The sequence below is a fragment of the Leptosomus discolor genome, chromosome 5 (genome assembly GCF_034619465.1).
Source record: "Leptosomus discolor isolate bLepDis1 chromosome 5, bLepDis1.hap2, whole genome shotgun sequence".
NCBI lineage: Eukaryota > Metazoa > Chordata > Aves > Leptosomiformes > Leptosomidae > Leptosomus > Leptosomus discolor.
Window position 1 is genome coordinate 40,128,782 of NC_141395.1, and position 22,273 is coordinate 40,151,054.

The window sequence follows — 22,273 nt, forward strand, 5'->3', positions numbered from 1 at the left end:
ACATGCCCAAAGGTACTTTATCAGTAGAGTGCATATAGTGATGTTGTAACATAAAAACCTCAGGAAGGTGGTGCCGAAAATTGTTCGTGACCTATATACCTGGTTTTGTGCCCACACAAATTCCTGCAAAGCTGAGGTGTCTAAGAATGTAAAAGCTTTGCAAGTTCCTGTTAGGGAATGGCATGCTGTAGATATAGTGTGACAGACAGGACTTTTTTTCCTTTAAAAATGTCTGAGTAGAGGGAATACCACAGAAGTTTTTCTCTCCAGAATATTCTCCCTGATTATTCCATATATAAAGCATATGATGGAGTGGAGGACAAACATGGAAGAAAACTGCTTGTATAGGAATAGACAAATATTATCAGGGTCTGAAGTTCCAAGAAAAGAAAATGGTTCTATCTACCCCTCAATTATGAGTTATAAAGCCAAGCAGGTCACAAGACTGATAAGTAAATCCTAACTGAGGAGATATTGGGTATTCTTTAGAAACTAAGACACATTTGCATCATTCAAATTAATAGAAGTTCTTATTCTCTGCTCCCCCCTGCCCCTCTCTGCGGTTTGATCTGAAGCTGCAATCTAATCACACAGATGTGAAAAGTGTGACTGAGAAGACCCAATATAATATTGCGGTGTTTGTCTGGAACATCTCAAGAGTTTTATGACCTTCTAATAAATTGAACTGTCACCTATTTGGACTCAATCATCTTAAAGGTCTTTTCCAACCTAAATGATTCTATGACATCTTTCTTGATTAAAGCATCTTTTCCCATGGGAGCCTGAAAGAATGCAGCAGTCATGAAGGTCTCCTAAGGGCTGTGAAATTTCATTCAAACTGAGAAATTAACCAAGAGTAAACACCACCAGTTGACCAAAGGCTTTCCATACAGACAGCGGAGGTCTAAGAGAAGAGGAAGTATAAAAAGGAGAGTATAAAACACTGCCATAAGGAGGTACCTCAATGTGCAGGTCCCACACACACTGGCTCGCACTCGATTGCTGTGTGGTGGGAGCCATGACCACAACAGTTGCTGGTGGAAAGCCAAACTTCTTATGCTGGACTCCCACCCTGTACCAGGCTAACTTTAATTTACAGGGGAATTCAAGACTGTTACATACTTGCAAAAAGCTCATTCTTCAGAAAGAGCTCTTTAGCCATCATTTCCATTTCCCCTAAGTTTCCAACTGCCTGAATGCGATTAAATGAGACACAGGAGGACACATTCACAGCAAGGGCAGCTAATGTATTCAGCTGATTGACAATGTCAGCGTTGTTCTGTAACTCCAGCCGAATATTATCTGGAAAAAAAAAAGCCACAAACAAACCCAGTAGCATCATCACACATAGCAAAAAAACTATCACACCATTGCGTTCTTTACACTAACAATGACATCAGAAAGGAACAAAAAACCCATCATACTAAACATTAAGTGTAAAATACATTTCTGCACTTAGCAGTGCAATGAAGGCATGTTGTTGACCCAATTTTTATGTTAATCATTTGTAATATGCTCATGAGTTTGCCTTTGGGAGGATGCCAGCAATGGGTTGTGACAGCCATCCCAAATTAGAAGTTGCTACTAACCTGCTGAGGTTTTAGACTTCCATGTGATACTCGCATTCATTCCACATCTTATGTTTTTTGAGGTAATCAACTTGCCTGTTGAGCTGCTCTGTCTCAGGGGAGAATGTGCTTTATCCCAGCACATTCTGGGATACCACAACATGTCTGTTGTGCTCATATGTGTACTAAACCCGATAATGCAGTTTAGTAAAGACAGTACTGTTTCCTGGCTGTTTTAAAAGGTGACTGCATAATGCAGTGTAACTAATACGGAACAGCTGCTGCAGGAGTGATGATTTTATGGGGAGTTAAGACAGGAGGTGCTGCTCATGAAATGACACAGGGGTCATCATGAACAGTATGTAAATATCCTTCTGACTGCAACAGACTACAATCACTCTTTGTTTATGCTGGGTTTTGCTGGCATCACCCAGATTTACGTTGACATATATGGCCACTCATTGAAAAAGTGGGTAGGTCCAATAAGACCAGCTAGGAAAGGACTGTGATCACTGTGCCGTGCACTAACAGGGGATGTATCCACCACTGCTGTTAGCTGATGATCCCCACAGTGCAGATCAGCAACTCTCACCTTGAAGGACCTTGCAAGACCACCAGAGAACAGCAAATTTCAGCAGAGCATCTCTTGTAACGATGCCTCTGGCTTCACCATTCTGAGTACCTTTATCTGAGTCCTTGCTTTTCTGCTTTGGAAAACTTTTAAGTTGAATCCTGATGTGAAGGGAGCTCTCCACGGCATTTCCCAAGAGAGTCCCAGGTGGCTCATTTGAAGTGATAATTATGGCTAAACAGTGTCCTCCAGTGGCCACGCTCAGGTGCAGAGATTCCCATCCTACTATCCCTTCAAAAACATCTCTTCACACCATCCCTTTGCTTTCTAAGAGTCTTTTCCCATAGACCACAAGACTTTTGAATCACAGCTGAGATTGCCTTGCCCTAAAGCATCCAATACTGGCCAGAGAAGAGCAGTACCAGAGGATGGCTACAGCTCAGTGACTGGAGCTCCCAGACTTGAAGTACAAACAGGAGGGCAACAAATGTGCAACAACTTACCCAGTTCGTTTATTTGCCTCAGCAGTTCAGCTGCATCCAAATTCACCATCAGCTTGACAAAAACCTGCACAAAGGGATTCTGCAGGGTGTTCTATCAACAAGCAAAAAGAAAAAGCATCAGTTTGACCAGAAGCCCCTTGAGATTATTCAGTGTATTTCTAAAATATAACAGACCAGGTGCCTTCACTGAGCATTTGTACAACCCTCTCCTGCTCCTTTCCTGATCTTCCATATTTCACTCTGTGTATCAGGATGGGGAAACGTTAGCAATGAAACCATCCTACAGAGCCCTGTGAGTCCAAGCCAGTGTTTCTTGGAGTCAATAGAAGGTGGCACTAGACTAGAAGTCTCCACTAGGCACTAGAGTCCCATGGAAAAATCGTGGATAATCTTTGTTATTCTAAAATTGCAGTAAATTTCATTTGTGTCTGTTTCAAGTTCTGTGAACACAGCCAGAGCAAAATTTAGCTTGGCAACCAGCAAACAGATTTTTGCTTGGCTAAAGAGTTCATTATTCCACCAATGAGTGCAGTCAGGAGAGAATATTTCATTTCACTTTTGCATATTCCACTCTGGATTTTCTCTCAGTGCCATGGAAATTACAATGAATTCCAGCCACTGAAATTAACTTCTAATGCTTTAGGGTTCCAGAGATCTCATTTTCATAGTTTTGTAAGAAAAGGAGACAACTTTTACTGCAGAGAACAGGAAGCAAGTATGTGAAACATTACAGCCTACTACTTCCTGTATCCAAGCAAGGCTAGGCTCCTTAGGAGGGGAAAAAGAAATTTTATTTACATTCACTAAGGTAAAAAGACATCTCCTAGCTCTTATGTGTGTACCCAGAGCTACATGCTTATTATAGATATGGTTTCATTTTCTGAAAAAGTCATTTCTTGCCTGGTCTTGGCTGGCTGGATCACTCCATCAAGCAGAAAGTTAATTTACAAACTGAAGAGCATTCCCTGCTCATCTTAGCCCTCCAGCAGGCCTCAGAACGGCCAGTGTCAGGGAGCATATTACAAACAGATCATTTCAGAAAGAGGATTTGCATGGAAAGGTGCATCAGGAGTATTTCTGTTACAGGAACAGACAGGCAGGCACAGAAACTGTGAAGTCCAGGACAAAAGCCTGAGAAGGGTTTCCCCAGCTGATCTAACATGTCCCTGAGGTCCCTGGAAACCCGGTTTATTTCAGTGAAGAAATCCACCCTCCCAATTCCCTCCCACAAGAGACACAAGGGAGGTAAGATCTCATACCTTGATGATGGGAACTGTCTGGTTTAACTTAGTCAGTGAATTCATGATGACAGGAGACTTGTCCAACCACTCCTGGGACTTCAGGGCTAGATCAGCCATCTGCTTCAGGGTCGCATTAGACTGTAGAAAACCCCACAACATATAAGGATTCATTTATTCATTACCTTAAAGCTTTAAAAAAAATAAATACAGCAATAAACAGCAAAGACCAAATCTGATTTCCTTAGGGTTTTTCTTAACATGCTATCACTGTTTGGCAAAACATCCCTTGAAACACCGAATTTGGATGCAAGCATTTAAAAATATGGCCTGATAAGTGACCTTTGGAGCATGTCTTGGGTATCAGCTTTCCTTCTACCACTGGTCTGCTTGTGAACAAGTACTGGTTATAGTATTTGTCCTAGGAGACATCTCTCTTACTGGCTGAAAATATGGGGAGTGAAACTTCATAAACTGAAGGCCTTAAAAAAAATCATATTACAAATATTAGACCAACAGCACTTTTTTGGAGATTCATTCAAAGACAAAAGATGACTCATATGACCAGCAATGCAACTAGGAAAAGATAATTTGACTAATATTCCATACAGTCAGAAAATAGACTTCTGCTTCTCAAAGAAACCAGCCCATGCTAGATTAATTATAATCCTTTTGCGTGGGTGTATCCTGAAGTACTGTACACAGAGCCATACCTTTCCCATAATTGCTCGAGTTTCTATGGTATCTGGTGTGTAAAGGATCTTCCCAAGCACCATTGGTTTTAAAAAAGACCAAATCAAAGCTCCAGTTGGGGTCTTGACCAGGTCCAGGTAAAAGGATAAGCAAAACGGTGCTGCAAGGGGAGAAAAACAAACAAATTGCACAGAGCACAAGTAGTCCAGACATGAGAAAGCTACCAGTGTATTTTTTCCCCATCTGCCCAGTTCGTGGCTACGTCCAGTGAATGGCTTCAGGGCTCTCTTCACTGACTGATGTGTCTTGACAAAAGCAATCCACCTCCAAGATCGCCTGTTGCTGAACTCAAAACAACTAGACTCTCACTGTTCAAGTCAAGATTCTCTGCTTGAAGGTTAAATGGAGTTCTGTGAACTCAGAGGAGCTAATAATGTCAGTACAGTCAGAAAAACTACACATCAAGAAAAAGCAGTGACCTGTCAAGCCCTAAGACCAGATCATCAACAAATGGGAAACAGTGCAGTGTCAAGCACTGCTCTGCTACATAGGCTGTTTTCCATTTAACATTTATGGAAATAAACCACCATAATTAGGCCAGTGCAGATCTTCAGCTAGCATAAATCATGAGCACTTACAGCCCTCCAGAGACATACTGGGGAACAGCTCAGCACTGGACCTCTCTGGAAACAGCAGAGTTTGGCTCTAAAATGTTTTTACCTTAAGGAAAAGCCAGACTTACTGGAGTCACGAGGAATCCCGTATTTCCTCATCATCTTTTGGACATTGACATCCTCCACAGAAGAACTGTTGCTTACAGGGTCTCCAAAATCTGGAAGCAAGGACTCAAAAAACAGGGGTGTGATCTCCTGGTTGCAGAGAACTTTTGACATGGACTTAAATGTGCCACGTGTTATCCCGAAGTTGTTTGGTTTAAATAATGCCTGCAGAAAATAAAAAATGCAAATAAATCCTGCATGCTAAGAGCAACCCATTCTGAGAGAAAAAAGACATAACAGAATTAGAAGGCATGAATTGAACATTTTTCACTGCTTTCTTATGAGAAGTTTGTATCTACAACAGAAAAGTGACTTTCCATGGAAATCATGCTTTTTTTTGGCTAACTTCTGCTATGACAGAGGTGGTAAATTAATTTCCAGGTATGAGATCCAATGTGGGAATTGCCTGTAATGTGTGCCTGGTGACACATATACACCCTGGGTTACCAGACAGAATTTGTCACAAAGATGTGCACATCCCCCATTCCTATCTAGTCCATGACTGCATGTGATTCTGCAAAGTGCAGGCAAAGCGATTACTAGAAAGGATTCTTGTGATCTATGCTGTTACTATGGATCAGAGAGGGACTGGATCCAGCACTGGATGAAGTTAGTACAACCTGCAGTTACTGCAGCAGTCAGAGCAGGACTGGGTTTGGACTGAATGTTTTGGGCAGTCTTGAGGCTTTGGATGTGATCTAATGCACACTAAAGCTAGAGCAAATTTTTGTTGTTGACTTAAGCCTTTAGCGGGTAGTTCTCTGGTGGTTTTCACAAGCTGACCCTTTCCAGTATTTTGTGGCAAGTCTACCCTCCTTCAAGACAGTGGTACATCCTCTGCATTTCTGTGCCTAGTGTCCCCCCCGTCATGAGCACATGATGGTCCCACTGCTTCAAATCAAAGCTCTCCCAGGAAGGCAACGCATAAGTTTGATAGGGATTCTTCTTAGAACACCGCTGCTTTAAAAGAGAATCAGTAATCTATGATTTAATGCACCTTTGGCTTCTAGGGTAAGAAATTACTGTGGAAACTGTTCCAGTGGTGTTTTGCCTCCAAAGCACATGCAGACTACACCTACCTTAGTCAGCGGCACATTTCTAGACTGCCGGAGCTTCTTCAGGGAATGAATAACTTGTAGCAATGGATCAACGCCAGATTCAACTCTGTGTCTGAAATATTTCATTTTTGTCAGAAGGTCTAACATCTTGTCCATGGGTTTCTGAAGTTCCTCAGGGAAAAACATCTACAAGAGGCAGGATGGAAATCAATTATGATTAGCAGGAAGCTGTGCGCACATGCATGTACACACCCGTATTGTGTTAATTACAAGACGAAGACTGTGGGATTTTCAAAACTGTTAGGAGGCTTAGGGAGCGGATGTCCCATGGGAAACAAGTGGGATTTGTATTCCTAAATCCCCAAGTGCTTTTGCAAACCACTCCCTGAATATTACATATTCTGAACAGTGCATGTTTCCAAACACCTACAGTTGGGAAATGTGTATCAGATACTGGCTGGGATACAACCAGAGTCTCTAAGTGGTAACATTTTGCACAACATAGATGTCAAATACAATGAGCAACTTTTGACCTGAGCCAAATTCATTGGCATTCTCATTTAATGACATTTTTTCCCCAGGATCATTTCTGTAGCATTTTAAAATATTTATTCAATACGCATTTCTCCAAGAATAGTACTTTTACATGCTGTTTATATAGTTGTGTGTATGGGATATTTGAATCATTTACTAACTTGGCAGTGCCAACTGGATTGGGAAAACGTATTTTACAGGACTTTTTCCAGGGCTTTCCTTTTCAAGGAATAAAAAAAATTAGCCCAGTGCCTTATTTCTGGGAAAGCTGAACTCAGCTGGGAATGAACATTCAAGAGGTTGTAACAGCATATAAATGATACTAGCAGATAGGGAGGCACTTAGAGTAGGTCCAGTGCCTTTAAATGAGGTTTGTTGGTTACACCAGCTGGGATCTTCATTTATACCCACACTGTCACAGCATGGATATGCAATAAAAATTACTGCTTGAGCAAAGCCTGATCTTTGGCTTGTGTAAATCAGCAAAGCTTCTGGCCACTGCAATGGTATTTTATGACCTTTTTGTCACTACATGCAGCAAAGGCTACAGAAAGCACTCTACAAACCCAGCACTAACCTTGTATAAGAAATTGTAAATGTCTAAGTGTCGTAACAGAGTGACCCCCAGGATGTACATCTCACGAGTCCTCTCTGAAAGAGAGAGATTGCAGAACTCCTTCGCTACTGTTTGCAGCTGTGGGTCAGCAGGATGGATGCTACAAGACTCCAGCTGGAGGATCTGAGAAATGAGCTGTGTTTGCACAAAGGAAGAAAAGATTTGTTAGGGGGTAGACTGCTCGCTCCAGTATGCATGGATTAACCTTGCCTTGCTGTTGTTCTTTCCACGGTGTCATATTTCAACCCTGAGAACCAGAAAATGCCAACCCATTACTCCCCCTCCAAGGGGGATTGTGTTTTACTTCCCAGCTTGCACAGTAGTAAAAGCTTTTGTGGCTTCTATTTCCCATTGACTGACGCATGTGAAGTTTGGAAAAGAGCGCACTTTTTGGGGCTCAGTCCAGACAAGACGGTTGGGAAGGGGAAAAGCATCTGGAGCTCTGCTTGCGCAGGAGGCTGAGGAAGGCAAGCTCATCTCTCATTATGGGAGGCTATTTTCGGACCCCGAGTGCTCTCAAGAATTGCAGTTAGAAGTGTGCTAGTGTGCTTTTCCATCTGGTCTGCAACAACTTCTCAGCACTGAGGACCCCACTCAGTCCTCGTTAGTCTGCTACAATGAACTGTGCCTTTGCTACAGATCACAGCAATCACTCACCAGGCAGCACATGGCTGCTTACCAGCTACTGGTGACGGCCAAAGAGACCATATGGCTCTTGGTCTGCAATGGCTGAACTGACGTCAATGACAGCTCTTACTGCATTTCTGATGGCTATTTTGATCCACAACATGCTATCCTGTCTATCCCTGTGGGACCATCTACCTCTCTCTGTGCTGTCACGCATGCAGTGATCTGCTTAGCTGCATTCATTAACAAATTCTGGTTTTAATGGTTTGAGCAGTAGAAAGCAACAAGATCTCTCACCAGGATGACAGTAAATTTACCTGACCACTGTTTTCCGGGAGATATGCTTCCAGAAGAGCATCAATACTGGCTGTGGACATTCCCGTTGTGTTTTTGAGTTCCTCTTTGAGCTGGTCCACATTTTTAAACACATCTCTCAACTTTTCTGTAAAGAACAATTGATGTAACAGCTTTCTGTAGACATACAGCAATCTCAAGCACAAAGAGAGGGCTTTAGGTAAAGTATGGAAGTGAGGTACATCACTGCTGATTAAAAAAAAAAGATGACTTGCAAAATACATATTTCCTAGGTTTTACAGTCTGACTTCAGGGCTGAAGTTGACAGGCCTAGTAATAGCAAAAGTTGCTCAAATACAAAGACTTGGGACTTTCAGCACACTGGACTATTTGGGTTGTACAGAACACAAAGGGTGGTCCAGAACAGCCTTTAGAATCACTCTAGATAAAGGATCCCAAGGACATGGTGTATGGTTATTTCAGTAATATCACCTCTCCCTGTCAGCTAAGCAAGTCTTGGAATTTTCAGCAGGAACTATGGTACCAGTGATAATGTTTACCAACATTGTAAAGTAAATCAGAAAACTACCTTGCTTGCTAGAATCTGTTAAATTCTCTGTGATGTTCAACATGGAATTCAAAGTAGTCATATACTGAGGAATCTCTTGAAAGAAAGCAATTTCTGGTACATTTTCTTGAAACCTAAATTGGAAAAACGAAACAACAAACAAAATTTAGAATATGAAAAGAAGATGAGAAGCCATTTCATCATTTCATAAATAGAATACTAAAGCAGTCTAACTCAGAGGGAGAGCCTTACCACTTTGCTTGTGTCTGGATATTCGTGACATCCCCAACCAGTATATTTTGAAGCTCTTGGAAGATTCTTCTGTGATTCAGTACATTTGCCACAACTTGATTGCTCAGTTCAATAGCGTGGAGGAGCTGCTCATGAGATTGAATCTGTTCACACAGATCTCCAGAGCTAACATTAGGGAGTTGGCAAATATGCTGTATTGACTTAAAGCTTTCATAGTCACAAAGAAGTGTTGTCAGATCCTGGAGGCGAGATATCTTCAAAGGGAATTTTGAGAAGGAAGACAAATGCACAAACACCCGTTATCTAACAGAATTATAAAAGGCAAGTTTTAAAGAGTCTAGTTGTCCCTTTCCATTTTTCTTTAGGATTAAAATTTTAATATATACTTTCAGTTCATTTAAAAGGTCTTCAACAGAACACTTCATAACAATCATTCCTACATGAGTTTGTAGCAGACCTGGCTACACAACAGTGCACAGGATCTGATAAACCTTGCAAGTTTTAACATATCATTTCCCCTGCCCAACATGCATACACAGTAATGCTCCATTTGGACTTACCTGTTGACCAATTAATCTTCCCAGAGACTAAATAAATCTGTCTTGTGCAACAGGTTCAGCCTTTCAGATACAACCTGGTCATCTCTACTACAGCATATGAAATGGAGTTGGCTAGAAGTCAGGGCTTCTGCATCTGCCAAACTACGTAAAATTGTAGTCCTCTGCCTACTCTGCTGTTAGGGGCTTCCCTCTTTTCTGATATAATTATTTAGATTATCAGTCTCTTATGGCAAGAACTGTTTTCTGTTTTGTGCCAACAAGTACCTGTCTCACACTGAGGCTCATTGTATTATTGTTACAGATATACTAAGCAGCAACAGCATTGCTTACTGTTATCTTTACTTACAAAGACTTTTTAATTCCATTTCTCGTACAGAGAAATATTATAAAGTGCACACATGCTATCAGTGCAGTCATGTATGTATGGTGTCAGAAGCATTTTACCCAAATGAGGCATTGCCAAATCCAAAGCTGGTGAAGGAAATCCACAAATCAATATTGCTTAGGTGCTTAATCTCAGAAACCATTATGGTGTTGTAAGACATCTAGGGCTAAGGGAGTATGTGGAGACTTGAACTGCAGCCACGCTGGTGTCGGGATAGCTCCTTAGGCATAGTGGTAACTAGGTCAGTTGTGCTTATAACTGCCGATTTGGTATGCACAACTCCACTGATTTTCAGCGGGGCAGAGGTATCTAACTGCTGTTTGTGCCTTCAAGCACTCCTCCCTGCAATACTTCTCAAATGAAGCTGCGGCATCCCAGAATGATCTCAGCTCTGCAAGGTGCTTTGCTAAGTTCCCAGTGTACTGAACTTTAAAACTACTGGTGCACTGATTTATAAGGAATATGCTGCCACTGGCAACCTATGCAGCGCTTGTCCTTTTGGGATGGCTGGTGGAAAACAGAAGACATTCTATCCAACAGACGGGGAGGATAGGAACACCTCTTCCTTCTCAGAAAAATGAGGGTACACTGGGTAGGGATTCATATAAGAACAACTTCCTCAGTCCAGTTTAATTATGAGCTTTAAACATAGGCAGCTGGCAGAAAACAGAATTTCAACCCTAGTTTTTATCAGCTGTTCTCTTAGGCAGCTTTTTTCCATATGCTGTTTTTTCAAAACCTCCATTGCACATTCATGTATCCCTGCAGGATGTCCTCCAAGTCAGCATTTTAAACAGACTCACTTTTAGCTTCAGGAGCTCTGGTACAGATGAATGTTTCTCAGAGGTATTATCTTGCATAAAAGAGATCTTTTTCAGATGAGTTTGCTTCAAAAGCAGCGTGATGTTTTCTGTGCAAAGAAGGAAACAAAAGTTACTCCAGACAAAAACACCAGACTTGCAGAAACTTTGCAGATAGGAATATCAGCACTTTTATACAGAGCGTTGCTATTTTCTGCCAAATTCACATAGCTCAGGACCTCTGAAATAACAGACCAAAGCCTAGGTTGTAATCTGGATTACAACAGATCCAGTCTGAGTAGGTGCTTTGGTCCTAAAGAAATCCACCCCACACTGGTAACAGAACTTCTGACAGTGCCCTTCAGAGCACACACACTACCTCTATTCTGTGAGCAGATAAACCTCTCAGGTTTTACAATAAGCTCACACGATGAATATCTATGTGAAATATCATGTTAACTCTCAAAAATAACTGCTGTCATCTTATGGGTACATAAAGCTGTGAAGGGAATATAGATTTTTATTTGTAAGATTTCTTTATCTGAGTGTCAGCAACCTGCCATCACATAGAGAAGAGTAGACATGCCTTTTGGATAGAGTTGGAAGGAAAACTTCTATCCGCAATGTGACACAACTCAAACAAAAAAGGAGACTGGCTTCCCAAGGTCTCACAGCTCCAGTTAATTGCCAGCACATAAAAACATGTAGCACCACTCTTTCCCGTCATTAGACAAAACACTTTGAAAAGACAAGCACAACATATTCCAGCTCAGGTCCCACAACATCAATGAAATCATGATTACCTGTCAATTCACTGTCTTCAACTTCAGTGACATTTATTAAACACATCAGGTAAGGATTATAGCTGTTATTCACTGTCACCTGTAAGATGGTGTTTTCAAATTCTAAAAATAGAAATCTGAAAAATAAGATGGTATTTTAAATCAGCTTCTCTCTCAGAAACGAGGTATATTAGCGAGCAACCTGTCAGCTGTGTAGATGCTGTTCCTTGGCAATTTAAATAAGAATTCCAGAGGAAGCCATGTGTCTCTCATAACACCACCTAAGTGGGCAACCTCCCAATTTTATTTCAACAATTCTTTTTTCCATTATCTTCCAAAGCTGTCATTCACTCTCAAACCATATGTATAAGAAAATACACCTGAAAGTTTCACTGTGGATGCAAGATATAGATGGAAAGGCATGCCAAGGGGAGGCTGAGAATCAAAATTTGGAGAGTCATACCACAAAGAAGGAGTTTCTGAAGAGTTTACTATGGGTTGCAAGCCTCCTACAGGATTCTGCTTCCACCGTGAACTGATACATGCCAACATAGAAAATTTTTGAGAGTCTCACTTTTAGCTGTATGTCCAGTTCAAGGGGAAATTTCCTCCTCTTCAATTTAACCCATTAGATATAGTGCCCTAAATTATGGTGATTGCAGGCTTACATTGCTCCACTGGAAGAAAACAACACCTTGACATGCTGAAAGGAGAATGGTGGTCACTACACATAAATGCAATTACAATACGAAAAAGCAAACTCACCGTGTGATCAAACTGGTTGGTGATAGAGTTTGGACACTCTGCGTCCAAGGTAGGGTCTTGTTGTACAGGGTTTCTGCCATGACAATGAAGTGATGAGCGACAATATCAATCACACTGTCAAAACTAGTTTTGTTGGAGAGAAAAGCTGAACTGGAACTTCTATTGAATTCATCTAGCAGATCAGAGAAGTTCAGCCTCTTGAGAATACAGTGACTGGCTTCTATGATTTCTAGACCTGACACATCATTGGCAGAGTTGTTTGTCACTGCTTCCAAGAACTTTGCAAAGGCAGCTGCTTCGGTTAGATTCCATTTGGTGTTTAGGAAACTATCAACCACATCCCAGACGCTTGAGTAATAACTCCATTTGGTGAGGTTGAAGGCACCTTGGAGTCCCTGCAGCAGGTCGTTCATGTGGAGCATATCCTGTGCCATGCGGAAGAGCGTGGACAGGTTATGCCAGCCTGCTGAGCTGTCAGATAAATTTAGGGAGTTCAGTAGCGTTTCATTCAGTGTGAAAGGAACGAGCATGTTCAAAAGCTGAGAAGAAAGCACACCACCCACATCTTGGACTGAGACAGGGCAGGAGGCATTACTTTGCAGCAGCTCCTCCATGACAGCAGTCAGAGCTCTCACCTTCTCCTGTACCCAGGGGTTTTCCGGCTCAGAGACCAGGTTTAATTTGGAAAGGAAACTCAGAGAAAACTGCAGAGACTGGACGATGCACGACAGCTCCTCGGAAAAGCGTTCGCTGCTGTTCTTGTAGACAGCAGCAAACTCTGGAGACAGTTTCAGCTTTGTCATGGCAAGCTGGAACATTTTTGTAAAGGTGTCATTGCGCATTGCTCCACCCTGCGTGCTCATGGAATCAAAGAGGGGTTTGCAGGGGCTCTCTGCTAAGGACTCGCTTAGAGTGGCATTTTCAAACAGCATCTCAAGTGTTATGTGGAGCACATCCCGAGCAGAGCAGTTCTGGGGTGTCCCATCACCACTGTTGCTGTTCTGAAGGAAAGGACTCGAGGCTAAATGCAAAAACTCCCAAATTTTTGCCTCTAGCGAAGTATTGTGCTGCAAGGAAGACTGTTTGAACTCCTTCTGCAGCAGCAAATGTGAGAAATTATAGATAATGTCCATTTTTTCTTTGAAAGTTTTGTTTAAGTTGGTGTCATGAAGGACTTTAATTCCTGCTCTCCATATTTCAGTCAGTCTCTGGGTATAGTTACTGTAAGAATCAAGTAACAGGTTGACAGTTTCAAGCTCACTGATATTATAACTTTTCTGCAAACCTTTTAAAATTAAGATACTCCTTTGCATGGCCTGTAAGTATATGGAGATGCTGGTTCCTCTGGAGTCTTCACCATACAGCTCAAACATGGAGGATGCAAAGTTTATCAGCTGCTTCAGTTCCTTAGAGAAAGCAAGACTGGAGTCATTTTTCATGGTACTGAACTGATTTTGCAGCATGTCTAGAAGTGACTGGGAAGTGAGACTGTCTGTACTGTTCCAGTTCATGGACTGGAGTACTTCAGCAATATGCCAGAAAGCACGCAGTTCATTTTCCTGCCTTCCATGAGGGGAACTCTGGAGTTTCTGAATTAGCTTAGACAAAGAAGAGATCAGCAGATAATGATCACTGGTATTCACCTTTACCATGGCAGCAAGAAGCTGCTCAAGGGACAAGAGCCGTTCTGCAACATTTTCAGAAGTTACAGGTGTCAACAAGAAGTCAGAAAATAATGACGACACTTTTTCCTTTGTGCTGAGATAATTTTCAGTATCTTCAAGTGAGATTGCATGAAGTGCAACCATTTTGATAACCTCCCATGCTTTCTCTGTATTAAAATGAGTTCTGTTTAAAATTGTCTGATTCCAAATCACTGCAGCCACAGTTAGAATATCTCCATAGGGATTAGGGTAGAACAATCCTTCACCACCAACTTCATACAGTGGGAGTATTTCTTGAAATATTCCTTCCAAGTCCAGTGTGCTGTTTGTGGCAGAAGTTAAATTGAAAAAGAGTTTTAATGAATGATACAAATAATTCAGATCTGAGGATTTAATTCCTCCACTAGAATTATGAAAGATCTGATGTATTAATGTTTTTCCAGGAGCTACTCCAAAGTCCACAAGAATCAGAGCTTTCTTCATAATTTCCAGGAGTTTCACATATTCATCCACTTCCGTTAGGTTCCATTTGGTGGTCAACACATTACCAGTGGTGTGCCACAGTCGCGAGAAATGTCCCCACTCAGACTGGCTGGAAGCATTTCTGCTCACCTGTAGCAGTTCATATATACTGCTGTTCCTAATGGAAACAGTCGGTAACAGACGGGAAAACACAGGCAGCCTATGCCAGCCTGCTGAGCTGTCAGATAAATTTAGGGAGTTCAGTAGCGTTTCATTCAGTGTGAAAGGAACGAGCATGTTCAAAAGCTGAGAAGAAAGCACACCACCCACATCTTGGACTGAGACAGGGCAGGAGGCATTACTTTGCAGCAGCTCCTCCATGACAGCAGTCAGAGCTCTCACCTTCTCCTGTACCCAGGGGTTTTCCGGCTCAGAGACCAGGTTTAATTTGGAAAGGAAACTCAGAGAAAACTGCAGAGACTGGACGATGCACGACAGCTCCTCGGAAAAGCGTTCGCTGCTGTTCTTGTAGACAGCAGCAAACTCTGGAGACAGTTTCAGCTTTGTCATGGCAAGCTGGAACATTTTTGTAAAGGTGTCATTGCGCATTGCTCCACCCTGCGTGCTCATGGAATCAAAGAGGGGTTCGCAGGGGCTCTCTGCTAAGGACTCACTTAGAGTGGCATTTTCAAACAGCATCTCAAGTGTTATGTGGAGCACATCCCAAGCAGAGCAGTTCTGGGGTGTCCCATCACCACTGTTGCTGTTCTGAAGGAAAGGACTCAAGGCTAAATGCAAAAACTCCCAAATTTTTGCCTCTAGCGAAGTATTGTGCTGCAAGGAAGACTGTTCGAACTCCTGCAGTAGAAGATGTGTTAAGTTATAGACAGGGTTAATTATTTCTTCACTGGAAGCTTCACTGGCACCTGTATAATGGAGGATTTTCATTCCTGTCCTCAGAAGCTCAGAGAAGCTCTCAACAGTTTTATTGTCAAAATTAAAGAAAATATCTATAGATTTTAATTTACTGACATTATAATTCAGCTGTAAGTCTTTTAATATGTACAAGGTCTTTTGTATGGCTTGAGTGACTAGTGAGATATTGGCTACTTCAGAGTTTCCCCCAAACTCTTTAAATACAGCTGTTACAAATTCTGATAGTTGATCAAATTGTTCACTGAAGACACTACTTGAATTATTATTTAGCTTTTGTAAATGGGTGTTTAATACCTCTAAAAACTGCCCATAGGCTATGATGCCTGTGTCATTCCACTTCATTGATCTCAGTTTTTCCCCAATGTGCCAGTAGACATTAAACTCATCCCACCAGGCTTCACCCATGAAGCTTTCTACTTTCCGCATCAGTTCAAACACAGGCATCAGTAGGTACTGGTAACCTACGCTGGTGTTTGTCATTATAAAAAACATCTCCTGAAGAGCTAGGAGCTGGTCTGGAAAGTTTCTGTAGGACATAGGCTTAAGCAGATAATCAGAAAACAAAGACGGTATTTCTTGCATTCCATTTAAGTGATCTCTGAAGTCTTCCAGAAATGATGGCATGCTAGTAGACAGCAACATTTGGATAGCATCCTTAGTTTGCCCTGTACTAAAATTAGTATTATTTAACAGAACTGGATTCCTAACCATTGTAGCTAATTTTAAAGCACTCTGAATTTCTTTCCACTGGGTCATTATACTGAAAATGGAAGTCCCATTAAAGTCACTCTGTAATTGCAGTGATGTGAAGTTATAGATTTCATCAATTATTTTGTTATTATATGGTTTCTTTAATTTATAATCATGATGTGGATTCATTCCCAGTTCAAGAATTGCATACAATTTCTGTAATGTTTCATTCTTCAAATTTCTGAATAGATTTAAGCTTTTTAATTCACTTCTATTCATTTTTTTCTCAAAGCCTTTTAAACGATGTAGATACTTTTGTATGGCTTCTAAATCATCTGAATTAATGGACCTCTTGGAGTTTTTTCTACCAATCTCTGGTGACTTTATTTTTCTGGAGGGGAAAAAAAAAAAGGCATTTTAGTGAATATGAAATCAATGCAAGTGGAAATGTAAAGTGATTTAGAGCAAAGATCACAGATTTGAATTATACTGTTAGTAATATCCCTTTAGCTAATGTCTTACCTCAGAACTTCCTCCAATTCAGATACTAATGTCCAATTGTCTTTCCAATTAACAAAGCGATTACAAATATATCTGCTCACCAAATTGTTTTCTTTATCTACAACAAACATGTAAAGAGTATATTAGTAAAGCTCACGTTAATTTGGAAACTGAAAAGAGCTCTATGGATGTTAGCAATAACATGGATGTATGAAGTTTGGCTTCTATGACATGACACAAGAACTGGCTCAGGAAATGGACTGCTCTTTTGGGGTGTAACTCTTTGTGGCCTTCAAAGGAAGTCAAGATGCTACCTGCCATTGTAGAAATGATTTTCCACCTCAGGAACAGCTCACAGCACCGTATGATCTGGGTGCTAATGGAGCTCTGCTCCTGTTTTAGGAGCACTTTGCCATCAATGATGCAGCACAAGCTGGCCTAATATTTATTATTGTTTCTTTCCCTTCATTTAGGAATGCATTTTTACCACCCATACGTAGGCTTTGACTGCAGCATCATTTATGTCTCCCATCTCCATTTACACTCATCTTGATATCCCCATGTGTCCAGTCCTCTCACTACCCATATCTCCATGTTTTCCCTACTCGCACTGCATTAACCTGCTTTCTTCTTATCCACCCCAACTTCCACAATCCCCATCAAAAAAGAAGTGGAGAATGGATGGCATTTACTAGTCTGTCCCCTTGTAGCATTTAGATGCTGTACCTTTCCCTTGCTCGTTCACATAACCTCATTTAGAGGTGGATGTCAAGGGTTCTTCTGCTGTAAGCTGACAGGGGTTTAGAGGAATGGCTAATCTTGATGTATCCAACTTGTCGCGCAGCTCAGTCCTGGCCTCTACCTTGATACACCAAAATGAGTTTGACAGAGCCCACAACTAGAGGCAGATTTTGACCCCAAAAAAATTAAGGTAAAAAATTACCACTCTCTATTTCCACTGAGAATGCAAACTCATGTTAATTTATTCTACTGACAAAATCAAGCTTTTTTACTCTTCCATTTGAAATGAGGTATTTTATTCACATTTGTAAAAAGTTGAAAGAATTCTTTATGCCGAGCCCTGAACAGTATTCAGTCTGTATGGCTACCTATTAACCTGCAGTTTGCTTCTCCTCAGCGCCACAGGTTTTCAGCAGAGATATGGAGGAGTCTTACCTTGCTCCAAGCAGTTCAGGGAATATGGAGGATCTGTAACCCCATTTTGAACAGTTTTGAATCCATCATCAGTCACAAGTGATGCAGAGATATTCTGAGCTGCCAGCACAACACTAAAGGAAAAAAAAGAAAAACAAGGAAAATAAATAGTGTTTACAGGTTTATGAGAAGAAATAAAACAAGTGTTCAAATAGAAAACAGCTGGAGTACAGCCTATCATTCTTAAAATGTCTGACAGACAAGACATTGCCCCTACTTTTAATCATTCCTTTGATCATGCACAAAACACAAATACAAAGGGCTTTGATGGGAAAGCCATGGCAGTATATTAGCACAGATGTATGTGTTGCACTCATTAGATGTACTTATTCAAAGCGTTATGTAAAATCTATAGACCACTTAAATCCTCACAATAGTGTTAGAAAACACTCAGGTGATATGCCAAGCCAGTGATTCACTACTGCGGGTGAATCTTCTTCTAAAGGAAACCAAGAAGCAAGCAGACAAGGCTCCAGGGAGAGCAGGGATCCCTAGGGGACAATATCTGCAGAAGGAAGACGCAATTAAAAATAACTGTTCCCATTTCCAATTCTCCTTTCCTCTTTTATACTGTAATAATCAGACTGACAGGGAAGCAAGGAATGTTTTTCAGTCTTAGGAAAGAACAAGCTGATAATCAGGCATATTTTATCACAGAGGAAGGCATTTAAAAGAGTGCTGTTCAATGTGTGCAGGTTACTGAAAACTTCACGGTGATTATTAGTCCCTTTTGCTTCTCCTGTATAAAAAGCAGCTCTTCACTGTGGGCATAGGGTCACTGTGAAATGCACAGTCTCTTGCCTGCCTGAAGTTCTGCAGGTGATACACAAAGAACTTAGCTGAGCTGATTTCAGTGGCACGAATAAATACATACTGATTTGTGGGAACAGACTGCTAGCGAGAACAGAGCACCAGGGATCTCTCTTCTCCTCATTTAACATAATGTCTCCATGTAGGTTTTGTGAACTTGGTGCTCATCATTTCCATTCTGCAGAGGTGCTTGTTAGTAAGAGTCTTGGAGGGGAAAGAAGTGGAAGAAACTGAAGTTATAAATGATATATTTAGTTGAGCAATGGCAGAGCCAAGGAAGAGGGAGGCATAGGCTTTCCAGAAGTGGATGCATATCATACAGATCAGAAGGTAGCAAACATGGAAACAAGTAGTGTTGTTGCCCTTTTATTTCAGTCTTGCAGGGCTTTTGAGAAGAAGTTCAGCTTACGTGCTTATCTGAAAAACTATCTTAAAGCGACAAACAGGAGCATTTGTGAATTCAGTCTGTAAACCAAGTTCGTGGGGGTAATAAAATTTGCTCCTAAACTTTCTATAGAATTCATGACTTTTGAAGTTAGGGTTTCACAGTGGTGGTGTTTACTACGTAGTTAATACAGATGCCACAATGAGCAAGAGTTCTTTTGTTCTGTATCTTCATATTTTTACTAGGAAAAAAAATCCCCTGTACAGCATTTCTTTAGGAGGTCAGTACTGCCTGAGGAAAAGACATGGCCAGGCTCGTTAAGATGTGCTTTTGTAAGCATCATTAAAAATACTATTTGTGCAATCTCTTTGCAGTAACTCTTTACTCATGCACTTACACTGCCAGATGCTAGGCATAAAAGAACTGCACAGTTCTGGTGATGAAATTCTATGTGCCTCTTTGTTGTGCCTGTAATAACTTTGCCCACCTCTGCAGCTGTAGAGCAAAGCAGAGCAGCACAGTAAATATTAATTCTTCCTGGGCACGCAAACATTGCTGGTTCTCAGGCTTGATTCTGCAAGCCAGTAAATGCAAACAAATGCAGTAATCCTGTGACTGAAATGGCAGCATGGACATAACATCTCTGAATAAAATTAAAATTCTTTCCAGACTGCTACTGACTCCTTTAAGGATAAGGATGTTACAACTTACAAATAGTTCTCACAATGCAGTATGGCAAATTACCTGGATATTAAACGTTCAGGTTTCTAAGCGCCTTGGCAACACACCACTGATGAAAAGTGAGTCCCTCTAAGCCTGGATGTAATCCAAGTGGCAAAGTTTCTACAACCTCTTTTGGCATCTTTACCCAGCTGTTCATGCATCCAAGAAAAAAAAAAAAAAGCCTGAAGACACTCAGTTGCTTGCTGTGCTCTGTGTGTTGTAACAAGTGGACTACTCAGAATCATTTATAGCAGCGTCACTCACATATCCAGTAGATGATTTGGAACAGAGTCCCCTAATCTCCTGAGTAACTCAAGTCTTCCAGAGATCAGTGAGAGTTTAGCCCAACTATGGACCAGGAAAGGGATTTTGACACTAAGCCCGTTTTTAGAAGAGTTTTTATTGTCCCAGCTGCACACAGCATCAAATATTTCAGCACAGTTAATGCAGTTAAGCCAGCTCTGTTTTTCATATAGCCACTGAGCAAGAACATAACTGGTACTTTCTTCTTAAAGTCAGATATATTCAAAGCCCATATGCTAAAAACCAGGCTCCCTCTCTTTGCTTTCTTGGGACCAATCTTGAAAGGTAAATCAGCAGTAAACCAGGTAAGCAATTAAAAAAAAAAAAAAAGTAATAATTTCTGGCTCCCCTACAAATGCTTGAGGTTTTCCAAAGCAACCTGAATCTGGCTCTATGCTTTTCTGGAAAGCAGCAGCCAGCTGCTTTCTTTAGCAGAACAACTATCTGGCCAGGAGAGCCTTTCTTCAACCAAAGGCAGTGGCTGTTACCACCTTTTCTGTCTGCACATGGGCATGACAGTGCCTATAAGCAGGCTGGAAGAAAACTAAGAGTTCGTATCAAGCTTCCACTTAAAAAGCGACACAAGAGTCATTGAAAATCAAAACACTGCTCACTGTCCATAGAGACCTTTAAAAATGCATTAGTACAGAGCCATATCATCTCCCAAATAAATCACACTTTTAAGCTAACACCCTTTCTTCAAGGTGAGATACAACATCCTTAGAGTTCAATACACAAACCCACCAACTTTCAGTGCCTCTCCTGACATTCTTACCTGCTTGGATTCTGAAGGAAACCAATCATGTCTTGCAGTTGCATGCTGCCCTGAAACACATCTGGGGCCAGCAAAAGGAGATGCCACAGGGAGGTGTCATTCTGCACTTGGGAGATGAGCATTAGAAACGAGACCATTTCCTTGACGAATACTGCCTGGTACTGTGGGTTGTGTTGCACCTTAACAAACAACAATGCAAGAAATTATTTAAGAACAAGAACCCTTGCTGCTGGTGGGTCTTTTTGTGTTTTTCAGCTTGCACTGCACTTGTACACAACTCTACAAACAATACATTCAAAGGACTCTAGTGACAGGCAATAACTGAGAGAGTGACTGTGCTTTACCTTCACACCCCAGATTGTAAAATAAATTCTCTGTTTAGACAAGCCCTACGATTCACAATGTCCTGAACAGTCCAAACACTAGGAATACAAGAAAAATTAATATCAATCCTCACCCTGGCAAAAAAGAAGGCATTACCTTTAAAGGATTCATTTGCTTTAATTGTATAGCTTTCCCAAAGACAAGTACTGCTTCAATCATGAATTGTTGGATCAGATACAGGAGTTATTGGATGAAGTTATACAGCTGAGGTAATACACGATTAAATTTATTGTCTCCCCTAGCTTTAAATAATCTTATTTACACCATATCCACACACTGTTCTATCTATCTGTTGCTGCAGCAAGGCAAATAAAGAGGAGAAACAAGATCTAGGCATGGTGAGAACCCTTAGTGGCCACCAGCTGATGGCTGGATGTGCTTGCCTTTCTGAGCTGTGTACTCAACTCTCAGGACTTTGGGATAATCCCATTCCCAAGAATTAGCTCAGCCTCTTCATGCACTACATGCACTTTGGTATAGAGATGAGCAACTTCTAGCCAGGTGGGTTCATGTTCTCTATCTCCCAAACACTGCAATAATGTGTGTGAACAGCTACCAGCTGCAGATATTAGGAAAGGTCCCAGGCGCTTACCTGAGAGAGTTGACTTCTGAACTCTTGAGTAAACGACTCTAAAAGCGATGAGTCGGTAAAGCAGAATGTCTGGTGGATATTGGCTGCCATCTTCTCTTCAGTGAGATCAGGATGTGCTACATATCGCGACAAGACCTCACACAGAATGACTTTGAGATTTGCTGCCGTTGAATATTTGGTCTGGCTCTAGAAGTAAGACGTAATGTTAAAGGTAGCTTTAAAGCCACACTCTATTTGGGA

General features: G+C 41.2%; 1 protein-coding gene across 2 annotated transcripts in view; it reads right to left on the reverse strand.

The window, feature by feature from the left end:
• Positions 1–22,273, reverse strand: part of ABCA12 (ATP binding cassette subfamily A member 12) — an 87,131-nt gene that overhangs the window by 40,952 nt on the left and 23,906 nt on the right. Inside the window, exons 6-23 of one of the 2 annotated variants that reach the window (XM_086466161.1) lie at positions 22,034–22,219; positions 21,058–21,236; positions 18,023–18,135; positions 16,868–16,964; positions 15,122–16,736; positions 12,594–13,228; positions 11,850–11,965; positions 11,050–11,156; positions 9,302–9,555; positions 9,071–9,183; positions 8,505–8,629; positions 7,522–7,695; positions 6,432–6,596; positions 5,316–5,517; positions 4,594–4,733; positions 3,902–4,021; positions 2,643–2,733; positions 1,123–1,302 (exon numbers count right to left, since the gene is read on the reverse strand). In XM_086466161.1, the coding sequence (XP_086322287.1) occupies positions 1,123–1,302; positions 2,643–2,733; positions 3,902–4,021; positions 4,594–4,733; positions 5,316–5,517; positions 6,432–6,596; positions 7,522–7,695; positions 8,505–8,629; positions 9,071–9,183; positions 9,302–9,555; positions 11,050–11,156; positions 11,850–11,965; positions 12,594–13,228; positions 15,122–16,736; positions 16,868–16,964; positions 18,023–18,135; positions 21,058–21,236; positions 22,034–22,219 (4,612 nt within the window). Of the gene's footprint in view, positions 1–1,122; positions 1,303–2,642; positions 2,734–3,901; positions 4,022–4,593; positions 4,734–5,315; positions 5,518–6,431; positions 6,597–7,521; positions 7,696–8,504; positions 8,630–9,070; positions 9,184–9,301; positions 9,556–11,049; positions 11,157–11,849; positions 11,966–12,593; positions 16,737–16,867; positions 16,965–18,022; positions 18,136–21,057; positions 21,237–22,033; positions 22,220–22,273 lie in introns of both variants that reach the window. The other variant, XM_086466160.1, reaches the window with a different exon arrangement.